Source organism: Ictidomys tridecemlineatus, chromosome 13 (genome assembly GCF_052094955.1).
Source record: "Ictidomys tridecemlineatus isolate mIctTri1 chromosome 13, mIctTri1.hap1, whole genome shotgun sequence".
Lineage (NCBI taxonomy): Eukaryota > Metazoa > Chordata > Mammalia > Rodentia > Sciuridae > Ictidomys > Ictidomys tridecemlineatus.
Window position 1 is genome coordinate 35,225,942 of NC_135489.1, and position 14,799 is coordinate 35,240,740.

The 14,799-nt window shown below is 36.3% G+C and overlaps 1 protein-coding gene across 3 annotated transcripts in view; it reads right to left on the reverse strand.

Moving 5' to 3' along the window:
- Elp2 (elongator acetyltransferase complex subunit 2) overlaps positions 1 to 14,736 on the reverse strand; it is a 48,598-nt gene extending 33,862 nt beyond the window's left edge. Inside the window, exons 1-5 of one of the 3 annotated variants that reach the window (XR_013429601.1) lie at positions 14,545 to 14,736; positions 9,111 to 9,189; positions 5,370 to 5,440; positions 1,692 to 1,848; positions 1,073 to 1,162 (exon numbers count right to left, since the gene is read on the reverse strand). Coding sequence is in view for 2 of the 3 variants with exons in the window: in XM_078030179.1 (XP_077886305.1) it covers positions 1,073 to 1,162; positions 1,692 to 1,848; positions 5,370 to 5,440; positions 9,111 to 9,189; positions 14,545 to 14,682 (535 nt within the window). In the remaining variant the exon portion in view is untranslated. The remainder of the gene's footprint in view (positions 1 to 1,072; positions 1,163 to 1,691; positions 1,849 to 5,369; positions 5,441 to 9,110; positions 9,190 to 14,544) is intronic. The other 2 variants (XM_078030179.1, XM_078030180.1) reach the window with 2 other exon arrangements.
- Positions 14,737 to 14,799: the final 63 nt, after the last annotated feature.

Genomic DNA, 14,799 nt, shown 5'->3' on the forward strand with positions numbered 1-14,799 from the left:
CAAACTGTGAAAGATGATGTATTAAGAACTGTGTAATGTTTTGAACGACCAACAATTAAAAAAAAAAAAAAAAAAGGTTGTCTCACTTTAAATCAAAACAAAAACTCCAGTCACTTGGCCTCAATAAATGAAGAGAAATGAAATTCTATGTTAAAAACCAGATGCTTCCAGATCCTTCTCTCAAGGAACCCTTGCACAACAGGGAACAGAACATGAAACTATAGAGTCACAGCTTCTGCTGCAGAGTGATAGAAAGACAGGCACTTCTAGGCCCTATCTTTCTTCATCATTCCTGTCCTAGTAACAGAGGTGGCAAAGTGAATGACTGCCTCACGTTGGCTATCACTTTTGTGGAGGAAAATGAAAATTGAGTTGCATAGCAAAAGGAAAATTTTTCTATTTGGAGATTTTAAGAGGGCTCGACAAACTATCACCATGCAAGATTTGAAGAGGCTGTCATCTTGAGAGAAAGGCTCACATGGTTCATCTTCTGTACACTTTCAACTTATCTCAGACCTTACCTTCTAAAGAATTAAACACTTTTCCCAAATTAGAACCATAAAACAAAAGCAGCTTTATCAATCTTTAGTATATATTAAGTTACTTAAATTTTCAACAGCTACAAATTTCCTAATAGCCTCCTGCAACCTTATATTCTAAACTTAGATCATTTGAATATTGTAACAAGTGTTTTATCCACATTTCAATTTGTTTCATGAAAACTTTTAGATATAAGGCTGAGGGTATGGGGCTGGGGTTGTGGCTCAGTGGTAGAGCATTTGCCTCACACACATGAGGCAATGGGTTCAATCCTTAGCACTACATAAAAATAAATAAAGATGTTGAATCCATCTACAACTAAAAAAAATATTAAAAAAAAAAAAAGGCTGAGGGTATAGCTCAGTGACAGACTGCAGCCTAATATGTGAAGCCCATGGTCTGACCACCAGTACCACCAAAAAAACATCCCCAAAAAAGTCAAAACAAACAAATATAAAATTAAGATACATGTCTTTTAGGCTCTAGTCATATGGAGATATATAAATATATTGATCTTTTATTATATACTTACAAGGATACTCACCATCAGTATTAGGCAAAAAGGATAAACAGAGAGCCAGAGCAAATCCATTTCCAAAGTTCAACGTCTGAAGGCATGTTACTAAGAAAAAATTTAAAAACACCATACCATAAACAACCATCTCTGACCATCACAGACCTGGCTGTCAGCTGAGAGATGAGAGAAGTCAATCTTAAGCCCTTACTTGACCAGGTGACATTAAATGACTAAATTCTAACAAGGTTACACAGAACAAAATGACTCATGAAAATGCTTAGAAGGCCAGGCATGATGGCGCACATCTGTAATCCCAGCAATACAAGAAGCCAAGGTAGGAGGATTGCAGGTTCAAGCCAGACTCAGTAACTTAGTAAGATCCTGTCTCAAACTAAAAAATAAGATAAAAAGGGCCTGGGATATAACTCAGTGGTAAAGCTTAGAAGGAATTTACATTGTCAGTTTGGTGTAGGGGAATTTTGAAAAGATTGTAAAAGAAAAACATTTAGATTACAATTGTAGCATTCTTAAAGTTATCTGAATGTTTGAAAAAGTTGTAGGTATACTCCTCTAGTTTTCTTTCATTTGATAATTACTATTTCATTCATCAGGATTATAATACCTCCAGACCTACCTTCTGAACCCTTTTTAAGCCAGAGTCCAACTGTGGAATCTGAAGCAGCAGAAACTATCAGTGTGTGTACTGCAGCACCTGATGACCCCTTCTGGTAAACAGCATGCACTGCATAAACAGGTCCTTCATGGCCTTGGAGATGAACTTTTTTTAAAAGCTGAATCAGAATGAAAGACAAAAGAATTATGATTTAAAAAAGGAATTACCAGTTTCACCTTTATTTAGCTGGGATCATAGGATTAAAGGTGCCAATTAATGTATGGCGCAGAAAAAGGTCCTCCAAGTTGAAGAGAATGAATACATTCAAGAAGTCTATGTTAACAGCACACAAAAATAAACACCCTTTAACTCAGCAATGTCACATTAAAGAATTGACTCTAAGAATAGTACTAGTATAGCAAGTAACAGTAAAAGACAAATGAACAACAAGGATCTTCACCACATGCTGTTTATAATAGTGAAAAAATCGCAAGCAACCCAAAATTATCAATAGATAACTGATGAAATAAATTAGAGTAGACATACATTATATGTATACAATAAAAATGATAATACAGATAAATGTATGCCTACTAATTTAGATAAATGTATGCCTACTGCCATGGAAATATGTCCATGACATTGACATTTTTTGAAGAATATAGTCCAACTTTGTGCAATGTCCTTCTTTTAGGATTAATCTGATGTTTCCTCATGAATAAACTCGGAATATACATTTTGAATAGATTCAGGATATATATTCTAACAGCATTACTATACAAGTGAACCACAACAAGAGGCACAAGTCGGTTTGTCAAAATTTTAGTTATGTTAACCTTGTTATCTTAGTAGTTTCTTTCAGTTGTTTTTTTTTCTTTTCACTGTGAAGTCAAAATGTTTTTGGTGATAATATGTGAATATGTTTATACCAAGTATGGCTGCAAAACAGAAAAATGGAACACAAAAATGGGAATTTGCTCATCAAATCGATTTACTTGCCCTGCAACATTTCTTCTGGTATCCTTTTCACTGCTTTTTTTTTTTTTTTTCCTGTTTGTTTGTTTGGGAGTACTAGGGACTGAACATGGAACCTTGGCATACTACACAGTGCTCTAACACTGAGGTGCTTCCCAAGCCCAGGTCTGTGAGTTTCTTTCAAATGTGTAAGATTCCACTACTTCCTTTGAAAGATCTTTTCTTTAAATTGTCTGATGAAATAAGTGTTTCTTCAATGTCTGCTCAGTTGTTTTCCCAATTACTTAAGCAAAAATCTACCACTGAACAAAGTAGCTAATACTTATGCATTAAGATCTGTACACTAACTTTAATCATTAACCTATGGCTTCTTTGAAAAAATATTTCCAAATGGTTCACACACAGTACAATCTGTTTTATGCATAATTACACACAGAGAACTAAGGATCTGGAATGTTGTTATTCAGAAAGTTAACTATGCTCAGATTTTGTATAGCATTTTTCCTTCTTTAAAATTTTCTGTTTTTATAAATTTTATTTACATGAGCCTATATCATTGTCCTCTAAAAAATTAAATATAATGAAAATATTCATTTTACACATTTAAGCAGGGTTATAGTGCAAGCATCAGAAAATTTTAAGCAAATGCATGCGTGTGCACACATACAAAACAGAAGTAATCTCTCAAGTTCACTAGCTTTTTAAGAAACAATGCTTACTGTTCAAAGACCCAAACCTCTTATTACACCAACTTAAACAACTTCTTCTTTTTTTTTTGTGGTGGTGAGGATTGAACCCAGGACCTTGTGCATGTGAATGTGAGGCAAGCACTCTACCAACTGAGCTATATCCCCAGCTCTAAATTTCCTTTGATCAGCAGTCAAAGTGCACTGAGCACCCATGTGCAAGGAAATGCATATGGGGAAGAACATGTAAGCCCATAAGGAGGTTAGAGTATATGGCTCCTTCCTCTGAATCCTTATTCTTTCATCCCTCTTTTATGCCTTTCAGCCCCCTTCTTCTCCTCTTCCTCCCAGTTTGGCCTCACATTCTTCCCCTTTCTACATCTGCTGTCTGCCATCATATACGACTACTTAACCTGAAATCCTCTATTGTCAGGAGACAAGAGGGACAGCACTGAGGAAAGAGTCTTCCAAGTCTCCCCTCAAAGTGTCAAAAACAAATGCTCAAATACCCCTTTCTGGATTCTTCTGCCAAGATTGGTCTAAACAGGAGCCAAGTTTGCAACATTCCCCCACTCAAGTTCAGGTAGCTCCAAAATCTACCTCCATATCTGCCTTCTATTTTTGAGGATAAGTCAGGTTATCTAATCTACAGTTCAAATAACATGTCTACAACTGATTCCACATCGTCTTTCCTACTTCCCTATTTTTCTCTGTAGAAACACCTTTCTCTCAGGGCCCTAAAAGGAAGTCACATCATTTTTCATTGTTTATTTACCTGCCATCAGATCAACACTCTTTTTTTAAATTTTATTTTTAGTTGTAGGTGGACACGATACCCTTATTTTATTTATTTTTATGTGGTGCCAAGAATCGAACCCAGTGCCTCATATACGCTAGGCAAGCATTCTACCACTGAGCCACAACCCCGGCCCAGATCAACACTGTTTTGACAACCAATCAATCAATAGTAAAATCATTTTCCTTCAAAAATATGTCCCATATCCTTCCCTTTATATTTTTTCCCATACTAATTTGGCATTCTGGTATCAGATTAATCTTCTTTTGATACTCATATTCCTGGGCTTAAAAATTGTTGCTGACTTCCAAATGCATACTAATAAAGAACAAACACTTAGAGCTAGTATTCAAATTCTGACATGATCTTCCATTGTATTTCACTAAAACTACTGTCCACAATGTATTATCTAGTAACATTTCCAAAACTGTTCCTCAGAGTTACAAAGGATGCTTAGAGATTTAAGAGATGGAGAAAAGATTCATACATGTAATAAAATTGCTATTTTTCCCCACCTGGATCCTTTCCCTTTTAATTTCCCCCAGGGCACTCATATTGCACTTTAACACTCAACACAAAGGCCACCTCTTAAATCTTTTCTGAACTCCCATAGCACTAAGGTTGTTGGGCAACAAGTTAGCATATCTATGCATGGAATCATCTGACCTGTAATTATTCCAGTTCATTTTGCCTTCAAAACTATGTACATGACTCATGAGTAGGAGGACTCTGCCTTATCTGTATCTTCTTCATGGTAGATGTTCAGATATCTAATATATCAACTTTTTTCACTTTTAATCTTTGCTAATAGATTTAAACAATCTAATTGTTCACCAGTAGAGGACCATCCATACCATGCAGTACAGATAATATCACTCAGGATTTACGTAGGCCTAAATTCATGTGGCAGTACCTGCCCTGTTAACACAGTAACAATTTTTACTACCACCGAAAACAGAACAGTCCATGTAAGAACAGTTTGAAAATTATTCCAAAATGACATGGAATTCACAGAGATGATTGAAAGTACATGAATATGGGGAGGAAAAAAAGAAAGCAAGCATATGAATATTGGAACAGAGCTGAATATGGGAAGGGATATAGGGCCTATGAAGTACAGAAAATACAGCATCTGGATTACAGATAAACAAAAATGATGGAACTTCATAAAGGAAAGACAGGAAAAATGAGGGGGAAAGTTTGCAAATAGACAGAAATGTTTCCTTATAAATGTCTACCCACTTGATTATTCTCTATTTCCCAGTGAATCACTTGATTGTCAGATCCTCCAGAAACTAATTCAGTAGAAGGAGCTGAAAAAAAAAATCATATCTTAGTAAATATTTTTATTTATTTCATTACCCCAGTTATTTTTTTAATTCAGTTATACAAAATATAAGATCCAAATTAGAATAAGTTATATTCCATGTACACATAATATGTCAAAATACACTCTATTGTCATGTATATCTAAAAAGAACAAATAAAAAAATAAAAATAAATTTTAAAAAAAGAAGAAGAAAGGAAAACATATAAGAACTCTCCTACATTTCTTATCTGTATTCATCAAGATTAACTTTTGCCTTATGTCTTATACTTTCTAAATTTGTACATATTTTTTTTCAAACCATTAAAAACTAAGCTTCAATTAAAACTACACTGAGATTTCATCTCATACCAGTCAGAATGGCAGTCATCAAGAGCACAAATAACAATAAATAAAGGAGAGGATGTGGAGAAAAAGGAACACCTTTACACTCTTGGTAAGACTGTAAATTAGTGTAACCACTATGGAAATCAGTGTGGCAGTTCCTTGAAAAGCTAGACTCATGTACTCATGGTAGTAACGTATAACCCAGTTATACCACTTCTTGGTATTTACCCTCAAGAATCAATGTTATCATCTGGCAATATATGCATACTCATGTTTATAGCAGACAATTCATAATAGCCAAACTAGAGAACCAGGCTATGTCCATCAATGGATGAATGGATAAAGAAAAAATATATATGCATAATGGAATTTTATTCAGCCATAAATAAAAATAAAATTATGGTATTTGCAGGAAAATGGATGGAACTAGAGACCACTGTGTTAAGCAAAACAAGTCAAAACTCAGAAGGTCAAGGGTTGTATATTTTCTCTCAAATGCGGAAGACAGAGAAGAAAAAGGAAAGCAAAGGTGGGGCTGGATGTCATGAAAATCAAAGGGAGATCAGAAAAGGAAAGCAATCAAGGGGTGGGAGGCAGGGAGGGAGCTAGGGAATGATATTGGCTAAATTATATTGTTATGCTGTGTATAAGTACAGATATGTAACAGCAAATCCCATCATTATGTACAATTATAAAGCACCAACAAAAAAGATGGAAAAAATAACTTGCAAACTCTGTGACTGCAAAGAGTTTTCCATGTATCTCCTAAGAACTAGAACATTTTCCTAATTTACACAATAGAATTATCACATTCGAGAATTTTAACATTGACACAATATTACAATACAATATACAGTCCGTATTAAAATTTTCCAAATTATTCCAGTAACACTTTTCATAACTTTTTGTTTTAGATTTGCAATCTAACTAAGGATCATATCTCATAACAACATTTTTATAATCTTCTTTAATCTAGAATAGTCTCACAGTTCCTCTTTTTTCTGACAATGACAGTGCAGACTGACCGTTTTGTAGTATCCCTCAATATGGATTTGTCTGATTATTTCCTCATAATTTGATCCACACTAAACACTATTGGCAGGAATAACTTATGAGACTTTACAATCAGCTGCTGCTATCAAACATCCAACTTACTTTTTAGATTAGACATATACTTCAAAATAGCTCTTTTAAACATTAACAATTTCGTGGTGATACAGAAAAAAAATAGAAGTTCCAGAAAAGCAGAAAATAGCATAATTTTGGCTTAGTTTACATTTTCCATTTATTTATCTCCTCTGCCCTATGTGCTAGATATTTAGGAAAGCAACAGGGAGATAGTCCAAAGATTATTAGAAAATCTTTTCAGCTATAAAAAATAAATAAGTATGGGCTGGGGCTGGGGCTCAGTGATACAGCACTTGCCTGGCACATGTGAGACACTGGCTTTGATCTCAGCACCACATAAAAATAAGTAAATAAAATAAAGATATTGTGTCTGTCTACAACTAAAAAATATTTAATAAATAAATAAGTAAACAAACTCTGTTAGACTTATACTCCAGAGGTCGCAAACTCATGTCCCAAATCTGCTACTGGTCAACTCGGATCTTGGACTCCAATCTCTTCATGCACCACAAAGTCATGTAGCCATATATTTACATGATTTTGAAAATAATTATAATAAAGTACACAAAAGTAATATAATAAAATCAGACATTTTAAGAATATGAAGTAGTATTATTAAATTTTTATATGTCCCTATGCAGTGGCTGGAAAGGATATCTGAATTATCTGGGGACAGATCCCTGTTCTTAGAGGAAATCAATCATAATAGTTATAGATTACAGTGATACACAATCAATTCATTTCATGTAACCTCACTTTTAAAAAGAGATCAAGTACACAAGCCCAAATTAACATTTCATAACAAATTCCTATACAGAGAATCAAGTAGTCTTTGATGCCTAATCGTTGCAACTAATATAATTTTAATGGTCTTCACATCTGCATTAACAGCCATTCCTTGTACTATTTAGTGGTTTTTACTAACCTGATACATGACCAATCCTGTTTTACCAATTGAAATAAGTAGCTTATTAAACATTTTTAAATGTCATACATAAAATCATAGCAAAGTCTCATTAATTCAAGAAATTCTACATTTGTGCCTAGATCAGAATGAAAAATAAACTTAATTCAGATTCTACAACAATATTACAGTACATATATTTCAAGATACTTTTAGATATTCCCACTGGATTTTGGAAGTACCACTTAAAAGCAATCAATATGTTAACTAAGAATATGGAGCCAGTGAATCTTGGGGATGAAAAAAAATAATCCACAGTAGTCTGGTAATTTTCAAATATTTTGGTCTCAGGACTCCTTCACACTCTTAGAACTTTTGAGGATTCCAACAGACTTTTGATTATATGAGCCATATGAAATCAAGACTGAGAAATTTGAAAGGTACTTGATTAATAGTTTACTTAAAAATGATAATGAAGCTCATTATGTATTGACAAAAATAACATTTTATGGGGTTTGGAAAATACCCGTGTTTTTTAAGAAAATAATAAGAGAAGCATGTTTTACATTTCCACAAATTTCTTAATGTCTGACTTTATTAGAGGGAAGCTGGATTTTCACAATTACTTCTGTATTTAATCTATTGAAATATCATATATGGGTCTGGGGTTATGGCTCAGTGGTAGTACACTTGCCTGGCATGTGTGAGGCACTGGGTTCGAATCTCAACACCACATATAATAAAAATAAATACATAATAATCAACAATTTAAAAAATTAATAAATAAAAATAAAAGTATTTAAAAAAAAAAAAGAAATATATGTATGGCTGCTGGAAAGCTGTACTTTGGGACCGGATGTGAATGAAAATCTCAGCCTAGGCCCTGCTTACAGGTTTTCAGTCAAAGATATGGGCAGGGCTGGGGCTGTAGCTCAGTGGTGAGTGCTTGCCTAGCATGTGAGGCACTGGCTTTGATCCTTAAAACATAAAAATAAACAAATAAAAGAACGTTGTCCATCCACAACTACAAAAAATTTTTTTAAAAAGATGTAGGCAACAGAGGAGGGGGTGTCTTGCCCCTCATCTTAATCAGTGCTGTGTCATCTATGTTCCAACCACCATAAAGTAAAAATAGAAGTCAAATATTACACTGGGCATTCCACTTTTCTTCTATTTTCCAACTGAACTAATCAGATAAGGTAATGCTACATTAAGAGAAGTAATGAAAGAAAAATGACTAACTATATCTCATCAGAAAACCATTAAACTGAGATTTAACAATCAGATTAATACTTACAGCCATCCTGTTTGCAAATCCATTGTACACAATTAACTCGAGCAGTGTGACCATTCAGGTTGGTAACAACCACCCTTTTCTTTAAAGAAGAAAACAGCAGTTAGTAAATTAGAATTATCCTACAGAGGAATTAAAAAATTAGTAGAAATGAGATTTCAGTGTTTTTAATACTAATAAAAAGATCAGAGTTACAGCAACAGAGCTGCCTTCTGCAATTCATAAACTTTATGGGTAAGTCATCCATTCACTCCATATCACTCTTGCCTTTCTCAACACTCTCCACATTCCCAGTGTCCTGTGCTTTCATTACACTCTCAGGTTTTCATTGACCTAGTTCTGCTTACCCTCCCATAGGGGCCGTATCCTTCTCCTCTGGGGAACCTGTCCTAACTTTCCAGGTTAAACAATCAATCTCTTTCTTTTGCACCACAGGCTCAGGGACTATCTCTACCGTGCTTACACCAATTTCAGGGTTTCCTTAACAAAAGAATCTGTTGTCAGAGAAATTCATAATGAATGTATAAAATTAAGGGCTCACTCTCCATTCCATGGTTGACCAGGTAGTAAGTAGGTTCTTTAACCCCAATGACACAAAGTCATGAGGCCACAACTACTAAGGAACTTATATATCAGATCCCTTCAAGGCCTCCTGCCAGATTCCCAGCTGATCCTCACCCAGTTGCTTTTACCAAATGGTCCCACACTTGAGTGTTCTTACTTCATCTACTAGTGAAAACTTTAAATGACTACGGTGTCTATTTCTTCTTCTTGATTTTTTTAAGTTTTTCTCCCTTTTTTTCTTTTCTTTTCAATTCTTTGGTGCCTTCTTCTTTATAGCACCTTTCTCCGTTGTCAACAGCACTGACTTACAGGTTAAACAATCTAGAACAGGCTTCCTATCTGTTTGTATGCCAACCAGAATCTCATGGCTGGGAAAAAGGAACACAGAGGGAAATGTGCACTAATCTACTTAAACATGAGTTGTTTGAGGTTGGGAAACAATTTACTGTGTTTTATCATCTCCCACTGGAATGAAAAATCCTCAAGAAAGGAAGCAGTAATTACTCATTATCTATGTAATCACCACCCAGCCTAAGGCTAGCCCAGAGGGTCCCTAAAAAGGTACTGCTTCAGTATGGAGATTTCTTGGAAAATTGGGAATGGAACCAACATTTGACCCAGCTATTCCTCTCCTCAGTCAATATCCAAAGGACTTGAAAACAGCATACTACAGGGACACAGCCACATCAATGTTTATAGCAGCACAATTCACAATAGCTATACTGTGGAATCAACCTAGATGTCCTTCAATAGATGAATGGATAAAAAAAAAAGTGTGGCATATATACACAATGGAATACTACTCAGCAATAAAAGAGAATAAAATCATGGCATTTGCAGGTAAATGGATGGAGTTAGAGAAGATAATGCTAAGTGAAGTTAGCCAATCCCCCCAAAACCAAATGCCAGATGTTTTCTCTAGTATAAGGAGGCTGATTCATAGTGGGATAGGGAGGGGGAACATGGGAGAAATAGATGAACTCTGGATAGGGCAGAGAGGTAGGACAGGAAGGGAGGGGTTATGGGGTTAGAAATGATGGTGGAATGTGATGGACATTATTATCCAAAGCACATGTATAAAGACATGAATTGGTGTGAATATACTTTGTATACAACCAGATATGAAAAATTGTGCTCTATATGTGTAATAAGAATTGTAATGCATTCTACTATCATATATATCATATATAAATTTAAAAAATTAATTTTAAAAAGATGCTGCTTTAATTCAGCCATAAAGAAAAATGAAATTCTGGCATTTTCAAGAAAATGGATGGAATTAGAGACTATTATGTTACATGAAATAAGTCAAACTCAGAAAATTAAGGGTCATATGTTTTCTCTCATATGTGGAAGCCAGAAAGGAAAAAGGAAATCAAAGGTGGGGGTGCATTTCCTAAAAATCAAAGAAAGATCTGCAGAGGAAAGGGATCAAGGGGTGAGAGGAAGGGAGGAAGCAGGAAATGCTGGGAGTGATACTGGCCAAGTTATATTGTTATATTGTATGTGTGTGTGAATATGTAACAATAAATCCCATCAATATATACAACTATAATGCATCAATAAAAAATATGAAAAAAGTGCTACTTGAGCATCATTCCCAAAACTTTATTTAAGCATTTCACATGCTCCACCCCCATATTTAATGAAACTTTCAACCAGCAAATACTTAATAAAACCGAGTACTTCTTAAATTCAATATACTTCTGTTTTGATATATTAAAATCCCCTAACATGGCCAACAAGTTAGCCTTACAAATGTGATGGAAACAGGAGAGCTTGGGAAAAATGGAGGAACTTTGATTGGGCAAAGGGGAGGGAGGGGTGAGGAGGGGGTATGGGAGCAGGAAAGATGGTAGAACGAGATGGACATCATTACCCTAGGTACATGTACGACTGCATATATGGTGCAACACTACATCATGTACAACCAAAGAAATGAAAAGTTGTGCTGCAATTGTGTACAATGAATCAAAATGCATTCTGCTGTCATATATATCTAATTAAAATTAATTAATTTATTAATTTATTTTAAAATTTTAAAATAAAAGGAAGTCTGAGAGCCTGAATCACAAACCAAAGCAAATGTTACAAAACATGAATTTTAGGAGTACAATATCTCAGCTTATTTTTTTTGCATGTATTCAGTGTACTGTCATAACTGATAATTTGCAAAAAGTGAATTGAGCTAATTAGCACTTTTATAGAGTGTTTATTTCAATAATGGTGGAAAACATTTTGTGCTTTGTACAGGGGTATAAAATTATTGCATTATTTCATGTGTGTGTGAGAGTTTCTATCATGGAGGATGTTCTAATCAGACATATTGATGTATTTGAAAAGTAAATAAATACAAAATTTTGCATGTATATTAAAAAACAATGTGATGGAAAGTGTTATATGATTTGGAAAAATTCATGTGTTGAAGGCTTAGTGCCCAATACAGCAACATCCAGAGGTGGGGCTTAGATAATGAGGGTTCTAATCTCATTAATGGATTAATCCATTTGATGGATTAATAATTTGAATCGATTACTGGGAGGTAAACTGTAGGCAGGTGGGGCATGATTGGTAGCAATAGGTCACTAAGGGTCCTTATCCCTTTCCTCTCTGCTTCCTGACTGCCTTGAGCTGAACACCTTTGCTCCACCACACTCTTCCACTATTCAGTTCTGCCTCACTTCAGGCCCCAAGCAATGGAGCCAGCTTACCACGGACTAAAACTATAAGCCAAAATATATCTTTTCTCCTCTTAAGTTTTTTTCTGTTAGGCATTTTGGTCAGAGCAACAAAAAGTTGACTAACACAGAATGCATGGAAAAAAATCCATTAAGCTCCTGCATGAAGATGGACTTCCACAGCTGAGTCAGTCTTTGATTGATGGTCACTATAAAGTTTATCTTTGGTTTTATGTTCTTTCTCTTGCTACTTAAGAATGCATGGCAGAGGCTGGGCACTTCGGTGAACACCTGTAACCCAGAAGCTCTGGAGACTGAGGCAGGAGGATATTGAGTTCAAAATCAGCCTCAGCAAAAGCGAAGCACTAAGCAACTCAGTGAGACCCTGTCTCTAAATAAAACACAAAAATAGGGCTCGGGATGTGGATCAGTGGCCTAGTGCCCCTGAGTTCAATCCCCAGTACCCGCCCCCCCCCCCAAAAAAAAGAATTTGTGGCAACTAAGAAACAAAAACCCTAAGAGATGGACAAACTCAAGATAGTGAGAAAACTATCTAGTGAATTAAAAAACTTTCATCCAGAAATCTGAATCTACAAAGGGTATGAAGATAATAGAATTTTAAATCTAATTAGTAAGGAGTACTGAGGTAGGCTAGAAGAAATAAAATAGCTAAGAAGGAGACAAAAAGGAAGGACAAAGAAATATCAAAGTTCCACATATTTTTCCAAGTCTGTCATTTTCCATCTTAGTTCTTCTCCCAACCGGGAAAAATTTCCAGGAAAATTGTAAATCTTAAGAGCAACCATAAATTCACTCACTCATGAAAATTACCTTGTGCACTGTCAACTCGCCCATGCAATAAACAGACTAAACAAAGAGAGATACAATGTTTTAAGAAACTATAACTTGAGGGCTTTCCAACATTATCTACTGATCAGAATAACTGATCAGATAATGGAGACTATATCAGCCTAAGGATCCTAAGAACAACCACACCACCAGAAATCATTCTTGTGATCACTAGACTGATGTCATCCCTACATACCTTCCCAAGTCCAACCCTCATCAAATTTTCTTTCAAGGCTGGAGTTGTAGCTCAGTGGTAGAGTGTTTGCCTAGCACATAGGAAGCTCTGGGTTCTATCCTCAGCATCACATAAAAATAAATTAATTAAATATGGGTATTGTGTCCATCTACTATATATATATATGTGTATATATATATATATACATATATATATATGTATGTATATGTATATATATTTTTAAAGAACCCAAAAACTCTCTTGAGATGGCCTGCTCTCTTCAGATGACAGCTCACACTCCCCCTTGATTGTGCATCTTCTTGCTTAAATAATTTGTGTCTCTGGCTGGCCTATGCTGAAAATCTTTTCCATCGAGTAGGTCATTTACCCCACCAGGCCCCACTAGTACTGAATCAAGTTATAACGCTCTCTCAGGGAATTCCTTGGACCCTCTTCCAGTGACAGTATGGTAAGATATACACGCAGCCATTTCCTGCACTACATCTTAATGTTCAGCATTGCACCTTTTATGAGGTTCCTGTTCAGATGCAACACTCACTGTATAATCTTAAATTATCCAGAAGAAATGGGGTCACAATGAACTCTGGGTAGCATGCAAAAACTACTCACTTGAAAAGTTTGGTAGGGTAAGCAGCCCCCACCCCTTCCCGAGTCCCCGCAAATTAAATAACTTTAAATTGAGGGAATGGATTAAGTCCTGCCTTATAATCAGCGGTGAGGATCCCCATTCTCTATGACTTTTCTCCCCAAATGGCATATTATGTAAAATATGCATTTCTGTAGCTAAAATATCCATATATTTCTGTGAAATTTGATACAGCAAGTCTAGTAACCAATAGTGAGGCAAATACAGAACTGAAATTGCATCTGTGGAATGATGGCTTTAACCCATACCCACATTTCAATTAACCCAATGGAATTTTTTACCAGTACTATAGTTCCTGGGAAGGAGGGCTTCAGGGAGGGGCTCACAGGCCACTTTCAGGGCACGGGCCACGATGGCCCTAGACTGACAGTGCGCAAAAAGCCGCGAGTCCCGAAAACCCAGAGGAGACTCTTCGCCAAGGCCTCCACCCCGGGCGGACCCGACAGAGAATTCGGCTTCCACTACTGGAAGCACAGCCGATCGGGCGACTAGTACCCTCCGTACCTGAGGCTCATAGAGAACCACAGAGCAGGACGTGCCGAAGGCCAGAAGTCCTCCCGGCCCGGGGCTCCAGCTTAGGGCTCCCCGCACCCGGTTTGGGCAGCAAAACACGTGAGACGCCTCCAGCACTGGTGCCACCATGACGACAGCTGGTCAGCGGCCGTGACTGCGGCGCGCACTTCCGCCCAGGCAGCGGAACTACTAGCGCGGCCGCCTCTCCCGCTGGCGTCTGCCAGTCCACGTTTCGGAGGCGGCCGG